The sequence below is a fragment of the Phocoena phocoena genome, chromosome 18 (assembly GCF_963924675.1).
Source record: "Phocoena phocoena chromosome 18, mPhoPho1.1, whole genome shotgun sequence".
NCBI classification, from domain to species: domain Eukaryota; kingdom Metazoa; phylum Chordata; class Mammalia; order Artiodactyla; family Phocoenidae; genus Phocoena; species Phocoena phocoena.
In genome coordinates, this window is record NC_089236.1 from 65,763,997 (window position 1) to 65,789,936 (window position 25,940).

The following is a 25,940-nucleotide window of genomic DNA, read 5'->3' on the forward strand; positions in this document are numbered from 1 at the left end:
AGTAAACAGAATCCCTGATATAACTGGAAAGTAATATGTAATTTGGGGGCAGTAAAAAACATCTATGACAACTTTGTCCTATACCTTAGAAAATGTGCTTTGGCTCTGGAGTCTCTTTAAGGCACAAAACCTGGTAAACAGCTTTTATTGGTGGCCTGTACCTCTGATTTAGATAAGACAAAAAATACTATAACGTATAAATAACAATAATAAATCATTTTGTTAGAGCTTGAAATCATTGGGTGAAGTGGAGGAAAAAAATCCAAATAGACGAACAACTTGTATGTAAATATTTGTTGCTGGTGTAAAAACAAAGTAAAGTGTAGTTTACACAGTGCAAAAACTATTGGAAAAATGTCTTTGGAATAGACTTGACCTCATGGTAGAATCACAGTGCTGTCTCAAAAATTGTTAAGGCTGGGGGCTGTCCATTGGAAGCACTCATAACCACATGCCCATTGTGAGTAATTTCTGGATAATTCCTTTTGAAGTACACCTGAAAAAAAAAAGACAGGTATAAAAACATGTTTAAAAGTTTTAAAGTCCTCCTCCATCAAGCAGCGCATTTCTTTTGTTTTTTAAATTTATTTATTTTCGGCTGCACTGGGTCTTCATTGTTGCACGTGGAGCTTCTCTAGCTGTGGCGAGCGGGGGCTACTCTTTGTTGCGGTGCGCGGGCTTCTCACTGTGGTGGCTTCTCTTGTTGCAGAGCACAGGCTTCAGTAGTTGTGGCCTTGGGCTCAGTAGTTGTGGCTCGTGGGCTCTAGAGCACAGGCTCAGTAGTTGTGGCACACGGGCTTAGTTGCTCCGTGGCATGTGGGATCTTCCCGGACCAGGGCTCGAACCCCTGTCCCCTGGATTGCCAGGCGGATTCTTAACAACTGCGCCGCCAGGGAAGCCCCAAGCAGTGCATTTCTATGTCCATTTTCATGTGAAGCAATCCCATCACTAGTGGAGGAACAATTGAAAAAACCAGGGACGTATTTATTCTGTGGAGGAAGTAGCCCCATTAAAACCCTCAGTGGGGCTGGGCCTAATGCCAAACAACCTGTAGATCCACTTGAGTTCTGATCATTCTGATTCACAGATATGCTTTATCACTACATTAAACTGATAAGTGAAATCATTTCACTGACTCAAAGCCTGGCGATAAATTAAAAACAGGGTGACAAAGAGGCTGGGAAATCTAGCGTCTGCATGAGGGTTTCTCATTTTCACACACAAAATGAGCACAATAGATTTGGATGTTAATATCAGGTTGCAGTCCCTATATTTTATAAACTCTGATGACAAGCATTGAAACGCTGGCGTATATGTATGAAATATCCTGGCGTTTAATTTGTGCGGCCAAGCAGTTATAGGGCCTATAGAAATGTGATCTGTGGATAGTGGGATGTAAGAATGAAAAGAGCATCAAAAGCTTTAACAATGACTCAACCAAGCAACTTCTCTAAAATGGAAGACGATACCAAATAATAGGACAGGTCTTTGCCAAGCCTTTGAGTTCTTGAATTCTACCAATTTCTAGCTGAACTGGAAGAGATACAGGTTTTCTGATAAATGTATAATCAGAACACAATGGAAATGAAATGCTGTCAAGACTGTCTGTTCCACAACCATCAGTTTTTAGTAGCTGTATCGTATCTCAGTTCCTCGACAGATGCACAGAACAAAATGAAATAATGTCAAGTCTTGTGAGCTCTTATCTCTAAATGTGTTTGGGTGAAAAAGGACTTCAAAAGTAATTTTTTTTTCCTCCAAAGAAGAATGTGAAAAGTTTTGTTTGAGTCTTTAAAACAGAAAATGTACCATCTATCTGAGGCTTGCTCGTGTCACGTGCTGAGGTGCTTAGCCATAAGTTCAGATCTATTTTACAAAACCTGACTCCAAGTACATTTGTGGGTGCTGTCAACAAAGTTATCATGAGAGATAGTGGACGTCACATATGAAACGGAAAAGCTATGAGACACCTACCTTCGTATTATGTGTACTTCCTTTTTCTCTTATTGCTTGCATACTTGCCACCCCCAAAACAGCACTACATATGAAATGCTGTATATTAAGATGTCACTTAAAAGGAGAAAAATAAGAATTTCCCCAAGAATGCTTGGATCCAACTGGATGAAATTCGAGGCTATTTCCATTATAATGCAAGGATTTAAAAATAAAGCTTTTGGGGGGGGCTAAGTGCATTTCATCCCCCTCCTCAATTTTTTTTTAAATAGCCATACTTGTGTGGTTAGTATTTATATACTCTGTTGGTGAAAGAAAAAACAGCCAGAAGAACAGAAGGGAATTAATTTCATTTCCTACTGCCTGACAGCCACCCCTCCCCCATCGACCTGGTTCCTTTCTCCATACCCCTTTCTCAGTGTAATTTTTTATTCAAATATTTTTATTATTAGCAATTTTTAACCAAAATGGTCTTCATTTCATGGTCTGAAATACTTGGAACTGAATAATGAAAATGAGCTTCCTATGTATAAAATCCTTGATTTGACCTTGCTTTTCCTCATCTGTTGCCATGGTGTAGACTGCACTCTGGCTGACAGCACAAGTGAGAGAAGCATCTTTTTCACAGGGCGGGTTATGAAGGGAGTTGAGATGACTGAACGCTTGATAGCAGAGTCCTTGTGGATGGGTTGAGCCTGGGATGGAGAGGCCCAAACTCACCTCTCTCTCCTGCGACCACTGCTGACCTTGGAAAGATCACTTAAGCTCTCTCTGCACCAGCTGCCTCATGTGTGAAACGAGACAATGACTTACCTCATAGGAACTAATTGATGGCTACAAACTGCAGGTTGAAAACACGCTGAGCTAAGTGTTGGGTGTGATTATGCTGTTGCTCAGAGACGTGGTCCCTTCAGTCCACAGAATGCAGCAGCATCACCCAGCTTAAATGATGAAAACAAAACATCTAGGAGGCCCTTTTGTGAATCTTTTGATTTTTATCTTTATAGAAGCGCAGGGTCGTAGTTACTACACATTTTATTCAGTAAATATAGTAACCCGGGAGGCAGAAAATAGTTAAACGATTACTAACACTTTCTAACCTGTGACTTTGAGAAGTTCCTTAGCCCCTTCTGCCTCAGTTTCTCGATCTGAGGGATAATACTACCATCTCAGAATGGCTTTACATGAGGATTAAAAGAGACAATGCCAAAAAAGTTCAAATTCTGGCCAAGTAGAACAGAAGACCAGTGAGTGTTGGGTTTGAGCCTTTTCCTGTCCTTCTTTGGGTTTAGTTCATTATAGTTCCTCCAATGTAGGTTGAAACTAAGTTTAGTATTTAAACTCCAACTTGTAAACAAAGCCACCATCATGGAATTAGATCTTAGTAAAAGCAACAGAGCAATAAATGCTCCCCTGCAAGGATAAAGGCCAGCAACCAATGGTTTAATATATGTAGAATCATGGTTCAAGAATCTGTCCATTCATTCTCCCTGAACTGCATGGCCCTAGTTCAAGCCCAGTAACCCTCAAACCCCTCATCTTTAAAGCAGGTCTAACTTTGTGGACATACTGACAGATATATTATCAAAGTTAAAGAGTGCTGGAGAGTTAGAGACGATTTCTCCTTTTAACTTAACGGAATATTGGATTTTTTTCTCCCCTTATCCTCTCAGAAATCACTCTCAACAGCAAGGATAGTGGGAGATTAAAAAGTAAGCCCAGGGCTTCCCTGGTGGCGCAGTGGTTGAGAGTCCGTCTGCCGATGCAGGGGACACAGGTTCGTGCCCTGGTCCGGGAAGATCCCACATGCCGCGGAGGGGCTGGGCCCGTGAGCCATGGCTGCTGAGCCTGCGCGTCCGGAGCCTGTGCTCCGCAACGGGAGAGGCCACAACAGTGAGAGGCCCATGTACCACAAACAAAAACAAAAACAAAAACAAAGAAAAAACAAGCAAGCCCAATATTTGATGAAATCAGGAATCATTTGAAATCACAACTGACAAAATATCTAGACGGACTGCCTTATGCAACTGGATCCAATGGGCTCTAGCAAGACAGAGAGAAAGTACCTAAAGAGAGCAGATCTCAGCAATCATGGGAGAGCACAGTTCTCCAACTAACTGGCAAATTCTAAGGTGTCCATGAGGAATCCTATAGAATCACCATCTTTGCCTAAAGCATGAACACTGGTAAGGTCCTAGGACAAGAGAGATTCTGAAATGCAAGCAGCATTGTAACTGCCCATCTCTGAAGGCTAGGGAGGAGTACAGGCTAAATGAATATGTATTATCAATTTCTCTCTCACACTCACTCACTTACTCTCTTTCTCTGGATCATGGGGAATGCTTCTATGTTAAGCAGAAGGAATACCCTTTAGTCTGAAATGATGTGCTAGCCACAACTATCTAGCAAATATACGGTCTTAAAAAAACGAAATTAAAAAGTGAGTAGTAGGAATAATAATAAATAAAAAAGTAATACAGAATTTGTAAAACACACAAACAAAAAATTAGGAAAAGTAACAGGATAAGCACATGATGGATGAAAGAAGTAATCACTGAACAGATGAAAATTATGAAAAAAATAATATTACATATTTAAAGAAAATGTAGTAGAATAATCAACCCGTGGAGGCAGAGATCTGAGAGTACAGGAAAACATGGCACAGCAACAAAAGATGAGACATGAATTGACAGATGCCAAAGTGAAAAGGAAGATAAAAATGAAAACATCAAAGAAATGACAGTTCTGAAGGCTGCACAAAGATCAGTCACTACCGAACAAACAATATGAGACACAGAGGATAGAACTGAGAAAGCAAGTCTAATAATTATAAATTAATACAAATTTTAAAAAGATGAAGGAAATAATAGCTTTATGAAACAAAGGACAATATATACATTATACATATTTGTAAAGAGAATCCAATCAACTAAAACAAATTCAAAGGTATAATTCAAATAAACTCCCTAAAATAAAAGACTAGAAGCTAGTGACCAAGAGTCTGTGATGTTCTAGGAAAAACAAATGACTTTCAAAACAGAAAAAGAATCCTCTGAGTATCCAGGAAAGATCAAGTTATGTCCAATGTGGCCTTAGACTCCTACACGTGAATAAACAATGCTGGAAGACCTTATAGCAAAGATTACAGCACAATAAGTGAAAGGACGTGTGATCCAAGAATATTATAACCAGAAATATAAACTGGTGATGTAGCATAAAAATATTTCATATAGGTGACCCTTGAGCAATGTAGGGGTTAGGGACCCTCCACACAGTCGAAAATCCAAGTATAACTTTACAGTTGCTCCTTCATATTCACAGTTTCACATCATGCATTCAAACAACTGCAGATCATGCAGGACTATAGTACATATTTACTGGAAGAAAAACATATAAGTGGACTCCTGCAATTCAAATCCCTGTTGTTCAAGGGTCAACTCTATAGACAATAAGTCGGGGATTCTTAACTCCAGTGACCCTCCTTTATGATGGTATAGAGATTTGTTTTCAACCTTTCATTTGTACTGCCACCCACAATAGTAAATACACTTAACTTTGAGTCTCAGTACAGATTCACAATCTGTATCTATATTTATCTATACTGAAAGGAGTTTCATGAAATATTTACTATTACTATGAAAGATACATTGCTCCTTTTCTTCTATTCCATTCTTTCCTATTTCATTTCTTAAAGCATGCTGGTCATGACTGATTAAATGGATTTCTCAGCCCCACTAGTGAATCAAACCCCTAAGGTGTAAAAACACAATACCAGAGGACAAATTTTAGCCAACTAAGAGATAGAAAAAGTATCATTTAGTACAAGTAAGTAAAATAATAGAGGCTTAAGGATTTTTAAAGATATGAAGATAAACAGTAGAAGAAAATTAAAATCTGATGGGAGAAGGGGGAGAGGGAAGATATGACATCATTGTTCATAATGGGGAGCCAAAAATAAGAAATAAAGTATTCTTAGAGGAAATGAAAGGAACATACATAAAACAATGAGCAAAGAAACACAAAGTACAGGCTAAAAAAAATTTTTAAAAAAGAGCACTAAAAACTTACAGTATAACACGACTGAACTAAGATAAAATGTAACTATAATCTCAATAAATGTAAATGGCCTAAACTCATATATTTGTGGGGGGGAGGTGCCTCACGTGCTAAGATTAAATCTCAGAGCTAAACCTAACTACATGCCATTGCAAGAGACGTATCTGTAATCTGCTATTAAAAGATAATCAGAGGAATCCCCTGGTGGTCCAGTGGTAGAGAAACCATCTTGCAACGCAGAGGACACCAGTTCGATCCCTGGTCACACAACTAAGCCTGTGCGCCACAACTACAGAGCCCATGCACCACAACTACAGAGCCCATGCACTCTGGAGCCCACACGTCACAACTAGAGAGAAACCTGCACACACACCACAATGAAGCGAAGAGCTCACGTGTCACAGTGAAAGATCCCACATGCCACAACTAACACCCAACGTAGCCAATAAATAAATAAATATTAAAAAAAAAAAAAAAAAAAAAAAAAAGACTATCAAAGACTGGGACTTCCCTAGTGGTCCAGAGGAGGTTAAGACTCTGTGCTTCCACTGCAGGGGGAGTGGATTTAATCCTTGGTCAGGGAACTAAGATCCCACATGCCCCACAGCATGGCCAAAACAAAAACAAAAACAAAAACAGTCAAAGACATACCAGACAAATGAAAACAACATGAAAAGGGGAACTCAATTTAATTATGAACCATATTGGATTTAGGGCCAAGACCATTAAACGAATCAATGAAAGGCACTTTAAAATAGTAGAAAATATAATTCATACTGATAACAAAAGTCAAGAATATATTTGTGCACTGAAAAAAATCATATCATCAAAATTATAACAACCAAAGAAAGCAGGAAGTACAAAGTGAAACTTGGTAGCATGAGACTAATTCACCTAGTCCAAGTTACATTAAACGGACCAAAATAAATAAGGATAGAGAAGAACTAAATAATGTAATTAAATAGATCTAATTAAAAATGAAGCTCTGTAACTTAAACAGACGATAGCCCATCTTTTTAAATACCCACAGAACACTCACAAAAATTGCCCATTTACCAGAACACAAAAAAAGTATTAAGAAATATTGTTTCTTGGGGGAAACAGGACAAACAACATTTTTTGATCATAAGGTACCAAGACTGATGAGGAAAACAGAAACAAATAAACATGAAAAAACTCCAACTCCCAGGAAGTTTTCAAGATATCCTTCTCAAATAATTTGTGTACTAAAGAGGAAAAGAAAGCCAGAATCGCAGAATCTATACAAAAAACCTAACTATGATGAAAGCACTACACACCAGAACCTGTAGGATATATCTAAAACAGTATTCAGAGAAAAGTTCACAGCCTTGAAATATTTATATTAATAAATAGGAAAAAATAAAACCAAATGCATTCAGGAAGTAAGCAACAATAAAATAAACCAAAGAAAGAAAGATAATAGAAGGTGATAAATTATAAAGAAGAATACAAATAGTAAGTGAACTAGAGCTCCTCTTGTGGGGAAATAAACATAAAACTGTAACAATTAATTAGAAGGGAAAATGAGGAGTAGGGAATGGAGAAAGCATAAATACTATGTAGCCATTAAACAGAATGAGATAACTATGCACATAGATATAATATCCAATGAAAAAAGTAAGGAAGAGCTATCGTTTGTGCTTAAAAACAGGAAGGCCACATTGGCACAAATTATTACCGAAGCACAGGACATGTCAAGAGAATAGTCAAAGATGGTGCTGGAGCTCCACCCCAGGGGAGGAGCTGTGTAATGACAGGAATGGTAAAGTGACTTAAATTTCATTTATAAAATTTTAAAACCTATTCTAAAAAAGTAAAGTTTTTGAATTTTGTAGCATGAGACACATCATTTCTTTAAGAACTGATCATTAAAAATAAAATTTAATTATTTAGAGTCTCTAATGCTACTTAGAAGAACTGTGCGTACATTTTCTTATTGGGAGATGAGGGTTGAATCTATAGCCTGAAAAAAAAATGATGCGACTTTTATCTTATAAAATGCTCAATATTCACAAAGCACTCTCTCATCTGATTCTTGTAATAAGTGTGAAGGAGCCGGGCAGTGCTGTAATCCTTGCACTACCTACAGGTGAGGACCCTGAGGCTCAGAGACCTTGGGCAACATAAGAGGTCACTAAGGTTGCTAAGTGCCTCCTGCACTATTCAAACCAGTCCAGGGTCCTAGATCTAGGATATTAGGATTTCATAATTTTGGGGTTGTATCTGGTGATAAAACGAATAGATAAAATGAAACCTCTGTTACACACTGGCAACAAAGAAACTTCAAAAAAGCCTCAATCAGGTCTGCTTCATCACAGAAGAAAATGAATGATAGGCATTTATCCTTTGTTATGGGATGAATTGTGTCCCCTCCAATTTTTTTTTTTTTTCTTTTTGTCTGTGTTGGGTCTTTGTTGCTGCATGCGGGCTTTCTCTAGTTGCGGAGAGCGGGGGCTACTCTTAGTTGCGGTGCATGGGCTTCTCATTGCGGTGGCTTCTCTTGTTGCGGAGCATGGGCTCTAGGCATTCCGGCTTCAGTAGCTGCGGCACGCGGGCTCAGCAGTTGTGGCGCACGGGCTTAGTTGCTCTGCGGCATGTGGGATCTTCCTGGACCAGGGCTCGAACACGTGTCCCCTGCATCAGCAGGTGGATTCTTAACCACGGCGCCACCAGGGAAGCTCCCCCTCCAATTTTATATGTTCAAGTCCTAAACCCACCAGTTGTTCAGAATGTGACTGTATTTGGAGATAGGGTCTTTATAAAGGCGATTCAGTTAAAATGAAGTCATATAAGTGGCCCCTAATCTAATATGACTGGAGTCCTTATAAGAAGAGGCAATTAGGACACAGGCACACACAGACGAAAGATCATGTTTCTTTCTTTTTTCTCTTTCAAAGAGAAAAAAATGGCATCTACAAGCCAAGGAGAGAGGCCTCAGAGGAAATCAGTCCTGCCTATACCTTGACCTCAGACTTCCAGTCTCCAGGGCTGTGAGAAAATCCGTTTCTGTTAAAGTGCCTACTGTGTGGTACTTTGTATGGCAGCCCTAGCAAACTAATGTACCCTTCAGCTTTATGTATCTGAAAGGTACTTTCTCTCATGGATCACCTAAAAGGGTCAATCAGACAGTGACTCAGCTTGCGTGCACCATTTTCAGAGAATCAACTATGTAGGCAAGAAAACATGACTTGGATGCACGTTTTCCCAGATGTTGAGTTTTCTCTTCAAATGAATGAATTCTGTTAAGAGTGAAAAGCTTGTTGACTTAGGCTAATCCTCCCGGTGTTACAGCTCTGAACGATAGCTGATGCTTGCACATTTAAACAATTGACAACCTGACAGCTTGTTCTCCTAAGAGGATCAAGCATATGTAGAAATAACGTCAAGAAGATACTCAACTGAGATGAGAATCAGGATATGTTATTTTGCTATATCTTTCCGAAGAAGTGACCTGAGCCAGTGGCAGGACTGAAATCCAAGAGTGATGTTCTGTCTCCCTGTGAACTTGGGTGACTGGCCCCGCCTTGGCTACCACATGAAAGGAGCAGCGTTCTCAGGCTTGACACAGAGCAGAGTGCCTAGGGTGGAACTCAGCCTCCCCCACCAATTCACCCCCTGCGCTCCCTGGACCAGCTCTGTGACCTTAGGTGAGCCCTGGACCCAGTCTCCTCATCCATGACCTGGGATAAAAAAGGACCGTGATGAGAATTAAGTGCAATCATACATGTGAGAAGTATGTAAAATAAATTATAAAGAACTACACAAATGTAACTTACCACTGATATTGTTTAAGTACATGCAGGATTACTATACCAGGAATCACAAGATATCTAATTCTATGTCTATTTTTCTATGTATGTTACACTTGATTTAAAACATTTATTGGAAGAAAAGATTTCTAATCCTGTGTCTGCTACACGGTAGCATCATCACTACTTGTATATATATGGACACTTCCTTCTAAGGGGGGCTTTAGCTGCCTTACCTGTAAAATGAAGGTGTTGAACTTATGTACCTACCTAAATGCTGTGATCTATTTCTCATTGCTCAATGTTTGATAATATACAATCATTACATATTTTCTAAGTGGAGACTTTTGACTCATACGTGAGGACACGTGTGTCTGATGTGAAATGCCTAAGGTCAAAGAAAAAAGGGTTTGAGATTCCTGGCTGTTCTGTGACTAGGTTATAGAGGGAATCCCAAATAATTATTGGATGTTAGGAGGGAAGCTCTGACTGGGAGACACTATAGCAGATGAAAGCGCTCTGTGAATTTCATGCATTAAAAAATATAGGGCTCCAAGTGCAACTTCTCTCTGTTTACATACAATATAAGTACTTATGAAAAGTTCAGAACACAATCTTCCGTGGTCCCTAAACTCTTCAGCCAGCTCTGTGACCCAGCACAATTTCCTACATTATAAAGAGTGGAAGGTACCGCTCTTCATTTCTAAGGAGGAGGAATGAGATAAAACAATGACAGAGAATTCACGCCACATTTCAGATAAATGTTTCATATAGAATTACTTAGATACTGGGACATGTTTTCTTTCCCCGTTTTTTTTTGTTGTTTGTTTTGTTTTGTTTGTTTGTTTGCTTGTTTAGGTTGTGGCACATGGGATCTTCGTTGTGGCATGCAGACTCTTAGTTGCGGCATCCTAGGCTTCTTAGTTGTGGCATTCGGACTCCTTAGTTGCAGCATGCGTGTGGGATCTAGTTCCCCAACCAGGGATCAAACCTGGTCGGCCCTTGCAGGCTGTTCCCGGGCCCCCTGCATTGGGAACGCAGTCTCACCCACTGGACCAACCAGGGAAGTGCTGCAACTGGCAACTGTTGAATACAGTATTCCGTATATGCCTATGATGTCCAATGGGTTAACTGACTATTCAGATCTCCTGTATCCTGACCTAGTTTTCTTCTTGCTCTATTAATCTGATAGAAAGTTGTTTTCATGCCTCCCACTGATTGTGGATTTTTCTATCTCTCCTTGTGGCTTTATCCATTTTTGCCCTTCTTTTTAAAAAATAAGCTATTTTACTATTTTGAAGTCTTATAGTGGGAGCATACAAATTTCTAATTCTATCTCTTGTTGGTAACATTATGGGACGTTTTCTTTAAGAGATATTTTAAATACTGAAAGAGTACTTTTATTCAACTTACAAGTGAAAATCTGGGAAATGCAGAAAAGTATAAAGAAGGAAAAATGCACCCATAATTTAACACCTGGAGGTAAAGTTTTGACGGAAAGCCTCAAGACATACATTCCGAGGCCGCAGCCCACCCCAACCCACCCATCAAAAAGGGCAAGAACAGCAGACCTTTCTTCTCACCCTCTATCCTTCCATCAATCCCACTCCTATCTTATTCCAGAGAGAATTACAGCTGGCTGCATGACAGTGGCTGAGTCCCTTACCAGACCTCAGTTACCACATTTGTAGTATGAGATACTACCACCTCACCTTTGTTAGAGAGATACCAGGTGACCTGAATGCTACTCATCGAGCACCTTTCTCACACCATGTACAGTGCTTAGTGCTTCCACACACCTCATCTGTGGAAACGCTTTGTAAACCTTCAAGCGCCATTCAGACTACAGTGTTAGGGCTACCGTGAATTCTTGATTTGTCCTGATGACAATTTCATCTTCTAGAAAGAAGAGGAAGCACAGGGAGGCAACCAGACCTAATTTTAAACAACGAAGAATTAGGGAGAACATGACAGTATCACGTAGGAGTTTTCTTTACAGTTAGAAGCCAGAAGAGACCTACACCTTTCCCTGGTAGACCTTTCTAGACCCAATTCATAATATTCCACTCCAATCCTTCTTCTCAAACTCTCAAATCTCCTGCATGTTCCCTGACAGCATTTGCATCATAAATGCGCTAAGCACCAGTCGTAAGAATGCAAAGGGTCGGCAAAATGAGTGTTCTGTGCTCTGTGAGATCTGACCCCAGAGTCCAAACATGCGGAAGCTCCAATCCGGAATCTCTCTCTCGTGCGCACGTGTGTGTACACGTGGGCGCACACACGTCCTGCATCCCGCCCCCACCAGTTCTGCAGATTCTCAGCAGACGCGTCCTCCCCCTGCAATGTACTCTTAAGGGGCAGTCACGAAGCTTTGTCTCTGGAGGCTTATAATTGAAAAGGGCACAGAGTGCTTGTTACCAGACCCCTGGTGCCAGATCCTGAGGAGTGAACCCTGGAGACGAACCTTAATTACAACTCCCTGCAGCGGGCTCACCTGTTTTGCTGTTTCAGTGACGGCAGCGGCCTCAGCCTTGCCCAGTTGTTGCACCATCTTGTAAAATAGGCCGTCTCTGTTTTGTAGCAAAACATATGGCTCATCATATTCTTTCAGTCTCCCTGAATCCAAAACCTGTTAATCAGCAGAAAGAAGCCCATTAGCACACAATGTTTTGCAGTAACATATTATAACTCAGACAATATTTCCGAAAGGGGTAAGACAGCGAGAATAGAATCTATTTGGGTGGTAGGCCTGGCTGGTGTTTAAATGGTTTGATTACCCTGTTTTACTAGGCAGACACAAAGGCCTAACCCGACCTTTTATTATTATAATGTTATAGGAAGAAAATGAAAGTTTTAGACTATGATTAGGGGCACTCAGTAGAATGTGGCATTTTATATTCTGCCCAGGGCATTTGCGGTTGTTATCATTAGTTAGTGCTTTTAGCTCTCAGACTCTTGAGCTTTGAGGGCTATTTATACAGATACACAGAGCTGGGAAATTTCTTGATTCAAGGAAATCAAACTCAATTTAGCAAAAAATTAGGGTGATGTCATAGAAACTGATGGCGGAGAGCAAATGAACTCCCGAGTTGGTTTCACAGAATCTGAGCAATTTTGGGGACAACAGGTAAATGCTTCCGGAATTTCCTTAGGGCCCTGGAATATTTCAGCTAAGTGGGGATAGAATCTTTTGCCAGAGAGGTTAAGGTGCTTCTTGAAGTTAGCTTTGGTAGTAGCTTATCCTCCTGAGAGTGAAAAGCTGGCAATAAGAGTGGCTACCTAAACAGCTTTAGCAGGATTGCTCTGCACAGAAGAAAATCTCCAGAAATCCAATTTTCTCTTTGGACAAGTCTAAAGAAGCAATTAAGGAACTGAGCTCCAAATTCCAGCGATCACGGCCTGCACAGCACACGGGGGCAGCCCAATCTGAATCACCAAGGATCTGAATCTGTTTCCACAAATTATCTTTCCTTGCTTCTTGTTCTTTCTTCAGCTGCCTTCCTTTCACCCATTTTATTGCTCATTAATATGTCCACTAATTGGAAACTGAAAGGAAGAGGAAAGGGCTCTTAACTCTGCCTTTCTACTTATTAGTGGCTTTGGTTAATGGTTTCAGAGGGAAAAAAAAGAATCCGAAATAATTGGCCCAAATGACATACCTAGGAAAACAGTTTTGATGTTAAGTGGTACTTAGTTCTTCATTTAGATCATATTTAGAGTAAATGTATCGTAAGAGAATACGATGAAACTCTAAGCAGGACACAGGTTGTTCTTCCACATCTAGGTATTAACAGTTAATTTGGTCCCAGGGTATTCAATCGGAAACATTTATTAACTCTCATAAAGGCCATTTCCCTGTTAAACTTTTACTGCTAAGAATCACTGCTAACAGCAGGTCTCTCAAAAGAGGTTAAGAATAACTGAATCTGTTACATCCACGTAATTACTAAAATGTCGTATAATTTGGCATGCCAATTTAGATGCCCTGAATGTGTAATTTTACTTATGCGTAGCATTATAGAGCATAACCATTCCTCCTGACGGTGAAGAAGAGAAAAATACAATTTTAAAACATAGGTCTCTCTCATGCCAAAGACAAAGTAAATAATTATATCAAATTACTTCATACAACGAAGAATTTTACATTCTTCAAAAGCAACAACTTTTAAAAATCACCACTTCAGAGTTGGTGGAAATGAGTTCTCTGACTATAAAGACTTTATATATTTTTTAGGGGAAGTATTATTAATATCTTGTCCAACTTTCTACTTTATTTACTAAAATTTGAATGAATAGCAAATCTTTTCATTTTCTTTCATATTGTCTAAAATACATGATTCCACTGAGATGAGTAGTTCTCAGGATTGACTAATATCTAAGAAAGGCAAAGCCAGAAAAACATTAACACTCTCAAAAAACAATAGGATCAACAATGTAAATGGCAGAAAGATCTATTTTGACCCTTATAAGCATAAGCAATGTAATGACTACGCATAAGGACAGTTTTCAAATTTTTTTTTGTCAGGGGTGACAAATAGTTTCTGGTTTTCATTCATCTGGGAAAACATTACTAAAAAGAGGTCTGAGTTGAGGAAGAAAGGCAAAGAATATTAAACCGTAAGACTGTCTATAAACGGAAGAGGTGGAATCCAAGTTTCCTGGCCCTGGTGTTGGTTCTTCATCATCCATTTCCAAAGAATTCTCTAACTGCAGACAGTGAAAATGTTCAACACAGGCAACAGTATTGTTAGAGCAATTGCAGATTTTCACATGCTTCCTTTGCTCACACTTCTAGGGAGACTCCATGGTGATATGAAGACTGGAGTGTGCAGGGACTGGAGGGAAAAGCTGTGCTATTGGCTGAAGAGAAAACAGGTCACAAGCAACCAGCTAATCCTAAAAACTACAGGAAGAAGCCTTTAAGGTAGAGATAGTTGTTGAGTCTTAGGAGGGAGAGGATTTCTGATCTGTCTGTCTTGCTCCACTGTTTTGTGGTAACAGAGAAAGTAAGGAAGATTCCATTAGCTGTCATTATGACTTCATCATGTTGAATAAACTTAAAACTGAGAGAACGTCTTTGCAAAATAGAATTTTTAGCCTGACACATTAATGGTGCTTAATGAACCCAAACTGGGTAAATCCATTTGGAGAGCCAACACATAAACATAGCTATTAATTAGGTCACAGTTGTTTCCCAACAAGCCTTTTGCTTAATTTACTTACAGTAAACAAAACCATATCCATCCGACTTTGTGCAGAAGTATTCACCAGTGCAACAAAAAGTAATTATTACACCTTAAGCACCTGTAATTACATGACTTTATGGTGATAACTCTGTTGGTTAGGCCCTTCATTAGCATCTGTCACTTCCCCAGCCGCTCCCCGAGGCTGGCCGCCCACCCTCTGGAACATCAGGATATGCAGCGGATTGACTTGTCTTTATGCCCTTAAAGCTTTAGGAACAGACAATCACTGGCTTCCTGCAAAGCAAACAGGAAGAGGCATCCCTCGCAGATTTTGGGGGTTCAGTTCCTGAATACCACAAAGATATGAATATCACAATAAATTGGTTCACATGAATTTTCTGGTTTCCCAGGGCATACAGAAGTTATGTTTATAGTACATGGTAGCCTATCAAGTGTACAATAGCATTATGACTGAGAAAACAATATACACACCTTCATTTAAAAATGCTTTATTGCTAAAAAAAACACTAACCATCACCTGAGCCTTCAGCAAGGCGTAGTAGTAACACCAGAGATCACCGATCACAGATCACCAAAACAAATGTAATGACAGTGAAAATAGTGAACGTGAAATAGTGCTGAGAATTACCAAAATGTGACACAGAGACATGGAGTGAGCACATGTGTTGGAAAAATGGCACCGATAGACTTTCTTGCCTTAGCGTTGCCACAGACCATGTGCTTCACAGATGTTGTAAAAAATGCAACATCTGAGAAGCACAATTAAACAAGGTATGCCCATATTTCTAAATCAAGCAAGCAAAAAAAAAATGGCCACAAAAATCAAAGGTGTGGGAAAGAACATTATTTATGAGATTTTTGCAAAAGTGAAAGCCAACTGGTAATCAGGAGCTCCAGAACAACATAAAAGGTTTACGCCTAGGGTGGATGGGGCCACAGAGAACAATTCTCCAGCTCTGAAGCTAGGGGATGCACGTCTCTTGGGTCCCCTGAGGTCTAAGGAGTCAGCAACCACAACCAGCTTGGACCAAGATGTAAACAAGTGGCCATGTTTACATTTCCTGGTGGGACCTGCCTGCAACATCACCGATGACCCTGACCAGGGAGCCCTAAACTGAAGGTCTCCCAACACAGGAGTGCGAAGGGCAGCTCTACAGTGAAGGGCAAGGTCCACCACAGAAAACAATGCTGGTCATCACAGAGGTGACAGGTTCCGATGAGCACCCTCGCATTTCCCTCCTCCCAATGGACTCCTCCTTCCCCATGCACTCAGATGATCAGGCCAGAAACCAGCATCGACTCCTCTCTCTTCCCTCGGATCCCACGTTCGATCCATCACACAGTTCACTTGGCTCCATTTTCTCGTCTATCCCAAATCCAACCATCTCACCATTTCCACTGCTAGCACCTTAGTCTAAGCCACCAATATTAAAAGAGAGGGCAAAATTATAAGAGAGAGTGAAAACTGCATTTGGAGAACTGAAAGACCATCGGTGTGGTTTTAGCTCTAAAGGAAAGAGCACAGTGAGACAAAACTAGAAAGGTGGGGAGGGGCCGAGCTGTAAACCACTTTGTAAAACCATGTTAAGGATTTGTTCAGAAAAACTGAGAGAAAAATTTGAGACTCTAGAAATTTACCAGAATATACTGGTACATAAAGCATTAAACAAATGGACGTATTTTGATAATGGCAACAAAGCTGCTTGGTTAAGGTGATACAGACGTTCACACCTGTGGATCAAGCGCTGATGGATAAGATTTAGGAGTGACCAGCTGACATGTCTGCAAATTCTGTCCCTTCTCACTGTTTCTTTAACCCATCTTATATTCCACGGTGACAGTATTTCTAATAATTAGATAATAAAAGAAACCAGCTACCATAAATGCTGTAATACCAAAAACCAAAAATTGATCTCCAGGTTACATTTAGGAGCAATGACTAAATTCAGTGGATCCCCCAACTGAACTGGATGGAGATCAAGCCACCATTCTGCTGCTGCCTCGAAATACTGACAAAGGGCTTGAAATAGGTAAACTACACGGCATCATTCATTTCTTGTGGAAGAAAGGTGCTTTGAGGGACAGTCTGGAAAATACAATGCTGAGACACGAGACCAACAAATCGAAAAGCAAAGAACAGAAATAAAAGGATACTTTTCCAATTGGCATTCAAGAGCACAAAATGAGGGACTAAGGCTGATCCATGTGGTCAGTTCCCCCACTGAGGATCCCACCTGACAATGCACATGAAGTAGTGTGGGAGGTGACATTCCAGAAACTGCCCAAGAGGTCAAAAGGGACACCTCCATTATCACTGGACACAAGGGACTTTGGGCATTACTGATCGTATATTACTATCTTAGTACGGACCATCAAAATCACTAGTTAACTGCATCTGTTGCCTCTTATGACTCGTGCAGACTTTCTTTATCTATTTACTTCATCACTAATCAGCATCACTGGATATGGTGGTACCTTGTGACAACAGTTATCATCTGTAAGATGAGTAGAACCAGCTCATTGCCACCGGCTGGGGGTTAGCCTGAAAATAACTTGCATTCTTTTGGGCTTATTTGCAGTCAAAGATTTTTCCTTTGAGGGATGATTATCTTATCATTTTATAAAGCGACACCCTAAGATATATTGGCACTCAACAAGCAACAGAGGGAAAGGACAAAGAGAGAGAAAAGTAAAAGAGGGAGGAAGGAAGGAAATAAAGCTAAATAAAGAAACATTAAGTTACTAAGAAAGACAGAGCCAATCAAATCTGGAAGGAAGATACTAGACAAATATACAGAGACCAAAGCTTGGAGTCGGCTATGTGTGCAGTGCCCAGATCTATTGTGAAAGAGACTTGCTAGTTAGGTCTGCAGATCTGTCCTAGATAGTTGCTTCCTAACATTACTTACACAGTGTTCACTTTCATTTTCCCATGACTCCAATTCCTATATAGTAAAATTTCCTAAATTAAATCCGTTCTGTTGAAATCCTTTCTTTTTCTCACTAGGCCTTTCTTCTCATAGGCTCCCCTCTGACAGGAAATCTTGTGAAAGTCCCAACAGCTGAGAAATTCTGCAACCTTACCCAACACCCTCTTGGCAGTCTAAATGAAAGGCTAATTTTTTGATTAAGGGAATCTAAACATCTGAAAAAATAACTGACAAAGGAAGAATGGCTGTGTTCTAGAACACTGAAATATGAAGCTGTGTCTTGGATTTGGAGTATTTTCATGGTTGGCCATCTTAATGAAAAATAACATTTCAAATAAACTTTTAATATGAAAATGTGAAATTACTGGATATATTATTTAATAGCATATTCTGAAAGTGTAGGTAAGTACTTGAGTTACTGTCAGGAATGAGAGGAAAACGTAAGAGAAAATTAACTTATTGGAGGTTCCTATCATGTTTGCTGTGGAAGGATACATTGACAAAAACTGAACATAAACGGGAATGACTGATGTTCCACGGGTGAGGGTCTTACCATTATCCTGTCGCTGTCAATAATGGTGTTCAATCTGTGTGCAATGGTTAGCACAGTGCACTGGGCAAATTTCTCACGGATTTTTTTTTGTATTAACTCATCAGTTCTGGAAACAAAGAAGTTTAAGACTTAAAAAAAAAAAATCACATATTTTTATAATGTTTTAAAAAATCAATACTTTAAGACATAATATTGCTCTTCAAAAACTGAGTATAAAAAGTCTCCTTAGAAGATTTTTCATAAAACAATGTAAGATAGTCTTCCCTCGAAATTACTTGAAACTATCAGAAGCTGTATTTAGGAATCTAGCTCTCTCAGGATGCCTAATGACATTAACACCATGTAACAGGTTTTGATGTCTTCCTTTGTTTTCTGCAATTAATGTTATCAAGAGATATCTGTGGGGAAAAGAGAATGCTTAGAACATTTCTCAGCGCCATTAAATGTTTTCCATTTACCACATTTAAAATTCAGATTCCAAGTTTCATGGACCTCAACTCCATACCTTGGATCCACATTTGCTGTGGCTTCATCAATAATCAATATACGATTTTTCCTGAGAATTGCCCTGGCTAGGCACACCAATTGTCTCTGTCCAACACTAAAGTTCGATCCTGATTCTGCTAATTCAGTATCCATTTTACCAGGAAGATCTTCAATGGCTTCTTTAAGTTGTACCTGTGGATACAGAAAGAAGAATGACATTTTCCTAAATGAACTACTAATGAAGGAGACAAGACTTTTAGACATTAGAGCTTTGAAGTCCTCAGGACCTCTTAGGTATCTTACACGTACAGCCAGGTGATGGGAAGAGCTCCTTCCAAGTAGCGTCCACTGAGAAAGATGGTAGAGTCAACTCAGGACAGAAAGATCTCATTGTCCCCCATCACTGCCACATGACACCCACCAGAAACCCCACCTAGGGATTAGTTAAGGAAGTCTCTCAAAAAATAAAGCTATTTCTCCCAATGTGATCTAAACAGGATCTTTAGGGCTGATAGGAGTCAGTACACTACAGGGAAAAAACATTTTTTAAAATTACTGTGGGAAGTATGGTTCTCTAGAGACATAATCTCATCAGCACTTTACCATGCTGGAAGGTCTAAAGGTTTAAAAAAAAAAAAAAAAAAAATCAAACTATGACAAACTGTACCACAGTAAACCTTGAGCCTATTTGGGGGATGCTTCTTTCCCAAGTTTAAAACCATACTGCTAGACCAGTCAAGGGTATTTACTTCAATTTCATTAATGTTTCATAGTGAATGAAAACTCATGAAAAACAGGACACAACATAAAGTTTTATTTCCCCCAGACTATGGGTATAGATGGTGTTTAAAGCAGTGGATTGTTATAAGATTAAACTGTACTACAAGATTTAAATAGAAAAAAAAAAAAAACTTTTAACTGCCAAAGATAATCTGCCTTCAGAAACCAGAATTACTGGCAGGAAAAACTGTAAGGCCGAATCAGCTTGCTCAGAGTCCAAGCTCATCCATATAAACTGCAGATTTCACAGCTAACCTTGGAGAGGTGACACTAAATGACAAAACGTACAAATTCAAAACAACAATGTGAGCAATTGGTCACTGGGATTTACACAAAAACAACAACAATAAAAACGCAATCAAAAAAAAAAAATAAACAAGCCACACTTCTCTGAAATGAAGAGATCAAGCAAATATTCAGTAACTGTTTACTTTCTAAAAGCAAAAGACTGCGCTAGGTTGTATGAGGAATTAAAAACCCATGTATGGTTTAGAAGTCTAGGTATAGTTTCTGCCATCAGTAGCTTAGAATCAATTTTCAGAACTAGGGCACATGCACAGAATAATTAGTATTAAAATATACAAACCATCAGCACCCTACCATTCAGAATCCTTTTCACGCAAGAGTAAGGAAATTCAAAGAAGTGGTCCAAAGTGAAACACTACACAAATGAGAGAAAATCCTCTAGAAATGAACGTATCCATATAAAAACTGAGCAAAAGGGCCAGGGTTCTGTTACCTGCATTCATGCTGCAGCATTAAAATGACATGATGGCCAATTAATAATTATTATCACATTCCAAATGTAGAGTTCACCTTTATACAACTTTTTTCCTAAAACTTCACAGCATGTTATTAGTATGATTTCAATTATCTTTCAGTTAATAATGAAAAACTATCATTGTATCCACTTAGTAGATGTTCCCTAAGACCAGAGGAATAAGATGAATGTTGCAGGGTAATTAGGATCATTAATTCACTAGGTCACTATTAGAATTAAAACCCATAATTTTAACTTCTAGTTTGGTGCTCTGCTAAGGACAAAATAATCTATCTAGTTGCTTTGGGTTCTAGGGCAAATGCTAAAAAGCAGGACGCATCATGTTGTCGGTTTTCATCATCATCAGTACACACATTTTAACTGCACCACGTCATCAGTATTCTCCTAGGAGGTGAACAAAGTCAGTTAAACCTATAAGCGCCCCTTAATTACCTGCAATGCTATAAATGCCCATCCATATATATTGATGTTAACAAATTAATTACATCTTATAAATTACCTCTTCTAAGGCATTCCACAGTTCCTCATCCGTATGCTCATTAAAGGGATCCAGATTTTTCCTCATTGTTCCAGTGAATAAAACAGGTTCCTAAATGCCACAAAATAGGGAATGCTATTACTGTAGCTTATTTTCATTTTACATGAATGCTTACAGAAAATAATTAAAATCCAAAAGAGAAATCCACTATAATCATTAGTAATAAGGTTGCGAATGCCTCTTTACAAAATTTTATCTCTATTAACTTTCCGTTTTATAAAATGTGCTCCAAAATATCTTCCAGACCACTGAACACTAATAACAGAAGGCAGTGTTGAAGTGTATCACCTGAAGAAGAAACGGAAGAAGAGAAAGAAAGGTTTGAGTTTTTTTAAAAAATGCCTTCCTGGTAATAGCTACTTAAACAGAAACAAACGAAAAGGAAAGAGGACATAATTATTTGAGGAAGGTTACATCAAGAGCTATATAAGTTAACTGCCAATCCCGGTAGGATACTGGAAAATGCCAAGAGCATGATTAGTTGAAGTTTGGGGCTCAAAGCAGAATTGCTAAATATTTGCACGTTTGAACTGGAATATTTTCTTCATTCCTAAAACAGCCTTCAGGGATAGGGAATCTCTCCACATGTGTGAGTGGAACATCTCCATATGTGCAAAGAGAATGTCAGCTACTGGGGCCTGTGGCACCTCTGGTTCATGAGGATTTGGCCTCTGACCAGACATCAGCTGATCCCCATGTTCTCTCACCAGTGCATCAGGATTACATGCTCACAGAACCTCATTATTAACTGCAAGGCCGGGATGACCTGAAACCCATTGTGACCTGTGTCATAATGAAACTATTTTGACTTAAATAGCTCTTCCTACTCATCTGCTTCAGGAGGAACCACAAGGAAATTACTCTGCAAATATATGCCTCTTGCGGGGTTTCAAGAGAGAATCTTGTATGTAAACTCATGTAGGCCACTTAAGTTTTCTTCTGGAAGGCTCTAGTAAGCCAGGGCACAAGATTATTGGCAACAGAGAAGAGCCCAATGGTCTTGGGGCTGGACTATTCCTCCTCACTTCACAAAAGCCTGAGAAGAAAGAAGACAGACATTTCTTTTCCCTAGCCAAGAAGAATGACACTCAGAGAGCCTCCAGTCCGTTCTTTCCCTATTGTCTTAGTTTTAAGCCTGGTGAGAGAGAAATGCATGAAAACACAGGGTGTGCCACGGAAAAGATGCATGCCTAAGCAAAATCCAAAACTGAAGACACTAGAAAGGCAGCTTTCTTTGCACAAAGTTGATCGAGTGGCTGATACACTCCAAAAGCACTGAAATCACTGGTCATGCGATGTTTCAAAATGATTACTGAATTGAACTGAAAAACCCAAGACCCAAGTTCCTCGTCAGGGGAATAACTATCATTCCACTTCAGAGTTTTATAAAAAAGTTTTTTATTCTTTGTAATTATCAACTCTAAGATTCTAATAAGCCAGGCGATTTTTCTTCTTTTATCTGTGTCCATGAGGTTTACACTAACGATGTGGCCAGAAGAGGGGAGGCCGGTCCGCAGTATTCCACCCTCTCCCTTGACTCTTCTCCACATTCACCACTTAAGGCTCTAAACCGCGGGCAGGATGCTACTCTGAGGCCCCAAATAAGGGACTCTTCAAGGACTGGTGTTTGAGGAGATAAAGGGGCTGAAAGAGGCCAGGTTTAGGAATTAATTGGATTGAGCCCAACTGGGAGAAGTGAGACAGGGTATCTGCTTAGAGTAACAACGGGACCATTTCTTTGGCCAACAGGGCTTGTATAACCTGAACATTTTTTCCTTCAGGTTCTTCTCATAGACCAAATTCACATGTGGTAAGAGGTCTAAGTTTTTGATGAAGTGCCTACCTGGTTTTCTTAGTACACTCCGGAGTCATTACTTAAGCTAATCTATGAAATGAATTGCTCTCTTTTTAAAAGACAGACCTTTCTTCCTTCCTTGAACAATCAAAGGGCTCACGGTATTAGCACGTTTGTGAAGTGTGGTTTTGGTGGTTCAAGAGAGCAGTCACAGGGACCTCATTTAAAGTTTAATCACAGGCTTCCCTGGTGGTGCGGTGGTTAAGAATCCGCCTGCCAATGCAGGGGACACGGGTTTGATCCCTGGTCCGGGAAGATCCCACATGCCGCAGAGCAACTAAGCCCGTGCGCCATGCGCCACGACTACTGAGCCTGCACTGTAGAGCCCACGAGCCACAACTACTGAGCCCGTGAGCCACAACTACTGAAGCCCGAGCACCTAGAGCCCGTGCTCCACAACAAGAGAAGCCACCGCAATGAGAAACCTGCGCACCGCAACGAAGAGTAGGCCCCACTTGCCGCAACTAGAGAAAGCCCGTGCGCAGCAACCAAGACCCAACGCGGCCAAAAATAAAATAAATTAAAATAAGTAAAGTTCAATCACCTATTTCATAATCAGGGCCTCTCTCTATTGTCACTTCCCTCACCTTCTTCTCTTTAGGAAACTCTTTGAAGGGCATGAGTCTCTCCAAACACTAGGGGACTAAAACGGGATTCTGTGCAGAAGAGGAGACCCTCATTTCTGAACCCCTGACCAACGCCTGAACTTGGATGACGCTAACCTTTAAACAGAACCCTCAGACACTCTGTAGGCCTTAAGGGCCGAGAGGGTGCCCACTTAAGTCTGTACTGTCAGTCTAAAAGGATATATTTGGAAATTTCACTTCTTTATTTAGCAGCACTAGATGGAAGAAAACTGTCTTCTATACAAGAATACTTCTCTTTGTTAGGACATGCCCAATATATATTTCAAAATCCGTAAAATTTCAATCAAAACTTGTTGAATGAAAAGGATGATTTACTAAAACATTAACTGATTGAAGCTACACTTTTCTTTAAAGCCATTAGGCAATTGGTGAACAATGTCTGTTGTAATATGTCAGTGTGTTTTATGCATGGTGTTCATTTTGGTTTCTATTCTTCTTTCATCCACTTGCCAAATGAGAAAACATTATATTATCTACCAAAGGTAATAAAATGCTCACTGTAGACACACACTGCAAGCGCAGATAAGGGTCAAATTGATCATTTCTGATAGATACTACTATTTAAAGTACCCCCCTCGAAGCAATGAAGCTAATAAACTAATTGTATAAGTAAGTGTTGTAAAAATGTGTGCACGCAGAACACTTCAGTGTAGAGATTTATGGCAGGATGTACAAAGTTCATGTAAATATACACTAAATCTACTAGCCTAAGAATATTCTTTCTGAAGGGACACAACTAAACCTCACTTAATAAGAGGTGGCACAGCACACTCAAAAACAGATGCTCTTGTTTAACGTAGTATTTTAAATGAAGCATTAGTTTCAAACCTGTTTTTCATCAAGGTTTAAAGTTGATACTTTTTACATGTAACCCTTTGTGCCATATTCAGTAGTAATTTTTTCCTTGTTACTAACATAACACGAGTTCATATTAGGCGTGTAACCCCAAATTGGCCACTCTGAAGCAGAGTATTTAATATAGTAAATTGATAATCCCTCGACACATCTGTAAGACTGAAAACTGCAGTCTTACTGGACCTTTTGTATACGCTGCTGGAAGACAAGCCTCTCATTATCTTACAAAGAAATCCTACTCACTAATCTTCAGAGGGTTAAAATGCCCTGGGACCAAGACAAAAACTGTACAAGTGGTTACAAACATGGGAGGATAAAGCACAATCCTTACCCTAATCATTTCAGTCCCAAACCAGGAAACTGCCCTCTACTAAAGTATATGTAGAGTAGCTACTGCTATATATATATATATATATATATATATATATATATATATATATATATATATATATATATATATGTAAAACTGAATGTATACTTTGCTGTACACCTGAAACTAATGCAACATTGTAAATCAACCATACTTTGATTTAAAAGAAAAAAAAAGAAAAAAGAAGTAGCTACTGTTGCTGTTTCCTCCAGTCCTAAAGCTATGTTCTCATTTCTAATCTGAGGACTCTTCTTAAGGGGAAGCTCATCTCCCTGTTTCAAGGATAAGAGAATCACCTGAAGTCACTTTACATTTTGGTTCCTTTTTTTTTTTTTTCCCCCTAAATCCTGTAGCCTCTGAATGAACTGATCATCATCCATATTCAGGAGAAAAGGACATTGTTCTCCAACAAAGGAAAAAGAATTTAAGTCCTGTAAAGTCCTCTTTCAGGGGCTCCAGGGAGCAGTTCCAAGGGATTTAATGAAGACTTCAGTGTCAGAGACAAAGGGCCAACTGCATTAGGCTAGAATCCAGTTGTATTTCTTTACTAGTAACAGCATAGCCACCTCTTCTCTCTTTCAGTTTTGTTCTCAACAAGAAAAAAAGGGAAAGAAAACCAGGTAATCAGCAAGAAGTCTGAGAGACAGCTCTGGTTCACGATCTTCAACCTACTGAAGAAAGCTCAGGGAACAGAAATACCAAAAGAGCAGACCGGACTGTATTAAAAATACCTAGCTGTTGATTTGATTGAGAAAAGAAAACTTTTAAATATAAAAAATGAATCTGTTTAATCATGATAACGATGATGGCTGCTGATCTGTGTCAACCCTTGGGCTGCGATCATAAATACTGAATTTGCATGGCTGCCCTCTTCAACTAAAAACATTTTCTTTGTGTCAATAGGATAAAGGGTTCTAGGTGTAGAGATCATCCAAAGAGGTTCTGAAGTCCATTTTTCCAGATCCTTTCAGATAAGCAAGCTGCTCCCTGAATACAATCTCATCTTGTCCTCTCTAACAAACTTAACTACTTCATATCATGAGCACAAATGCCATATACATTTCCGCTACCTGTTCTGTTTAAGGAAATTATTTCGGAAGTGCTTTCATTTTTCGCTTATTCCTGAAACTGTGAACACAAATTGAGGAGTGCCTTATTA

At 39.5% G+C, this 25,940-nt stretch overlaps 1 protein-coding gene across 3 annotated transcripts in view; it reads right to left on the reverse strand.

The window, feature by feature from the left end:
* Window positions 1–388: 388 nt before the first annotated feature.
* ABCC4 (ATP binding cassette subfamily C member 4 (PEL blood group)) overlaps window positions 389–25,940 on the reverse strand; it is a 213,141-nt gene continuing 187,589 nt past the window's right edge. For all 3 annotated transcript variants that reach the window (XM_065896166.1, XM_065896165.1, XM_065896164.1), the window contains 5 exons: window positions 21,016–21,105; window positions 18,975–19,147; window positions 18,470–18,575; window positions 12,274–12,408; window positions 389–496 (listed from right to left, as the gene is read on the reverse strand). In XM_065896166.1, the coding sequence (XP_065752238.1) occupies window positions 389–496; window positions 12,274–12,408; window positions 18,470–18,575; window positions 18,975–19,147; window positions 21,016–21,105 (612 nt within the window). The remainder of the gene's footprint in view (window positions 497–12,273; window positions 12,409–18,469; window positions 18,576–18,974; window positions 19,148–21,015; window positions 21,106–25,940) is intronic.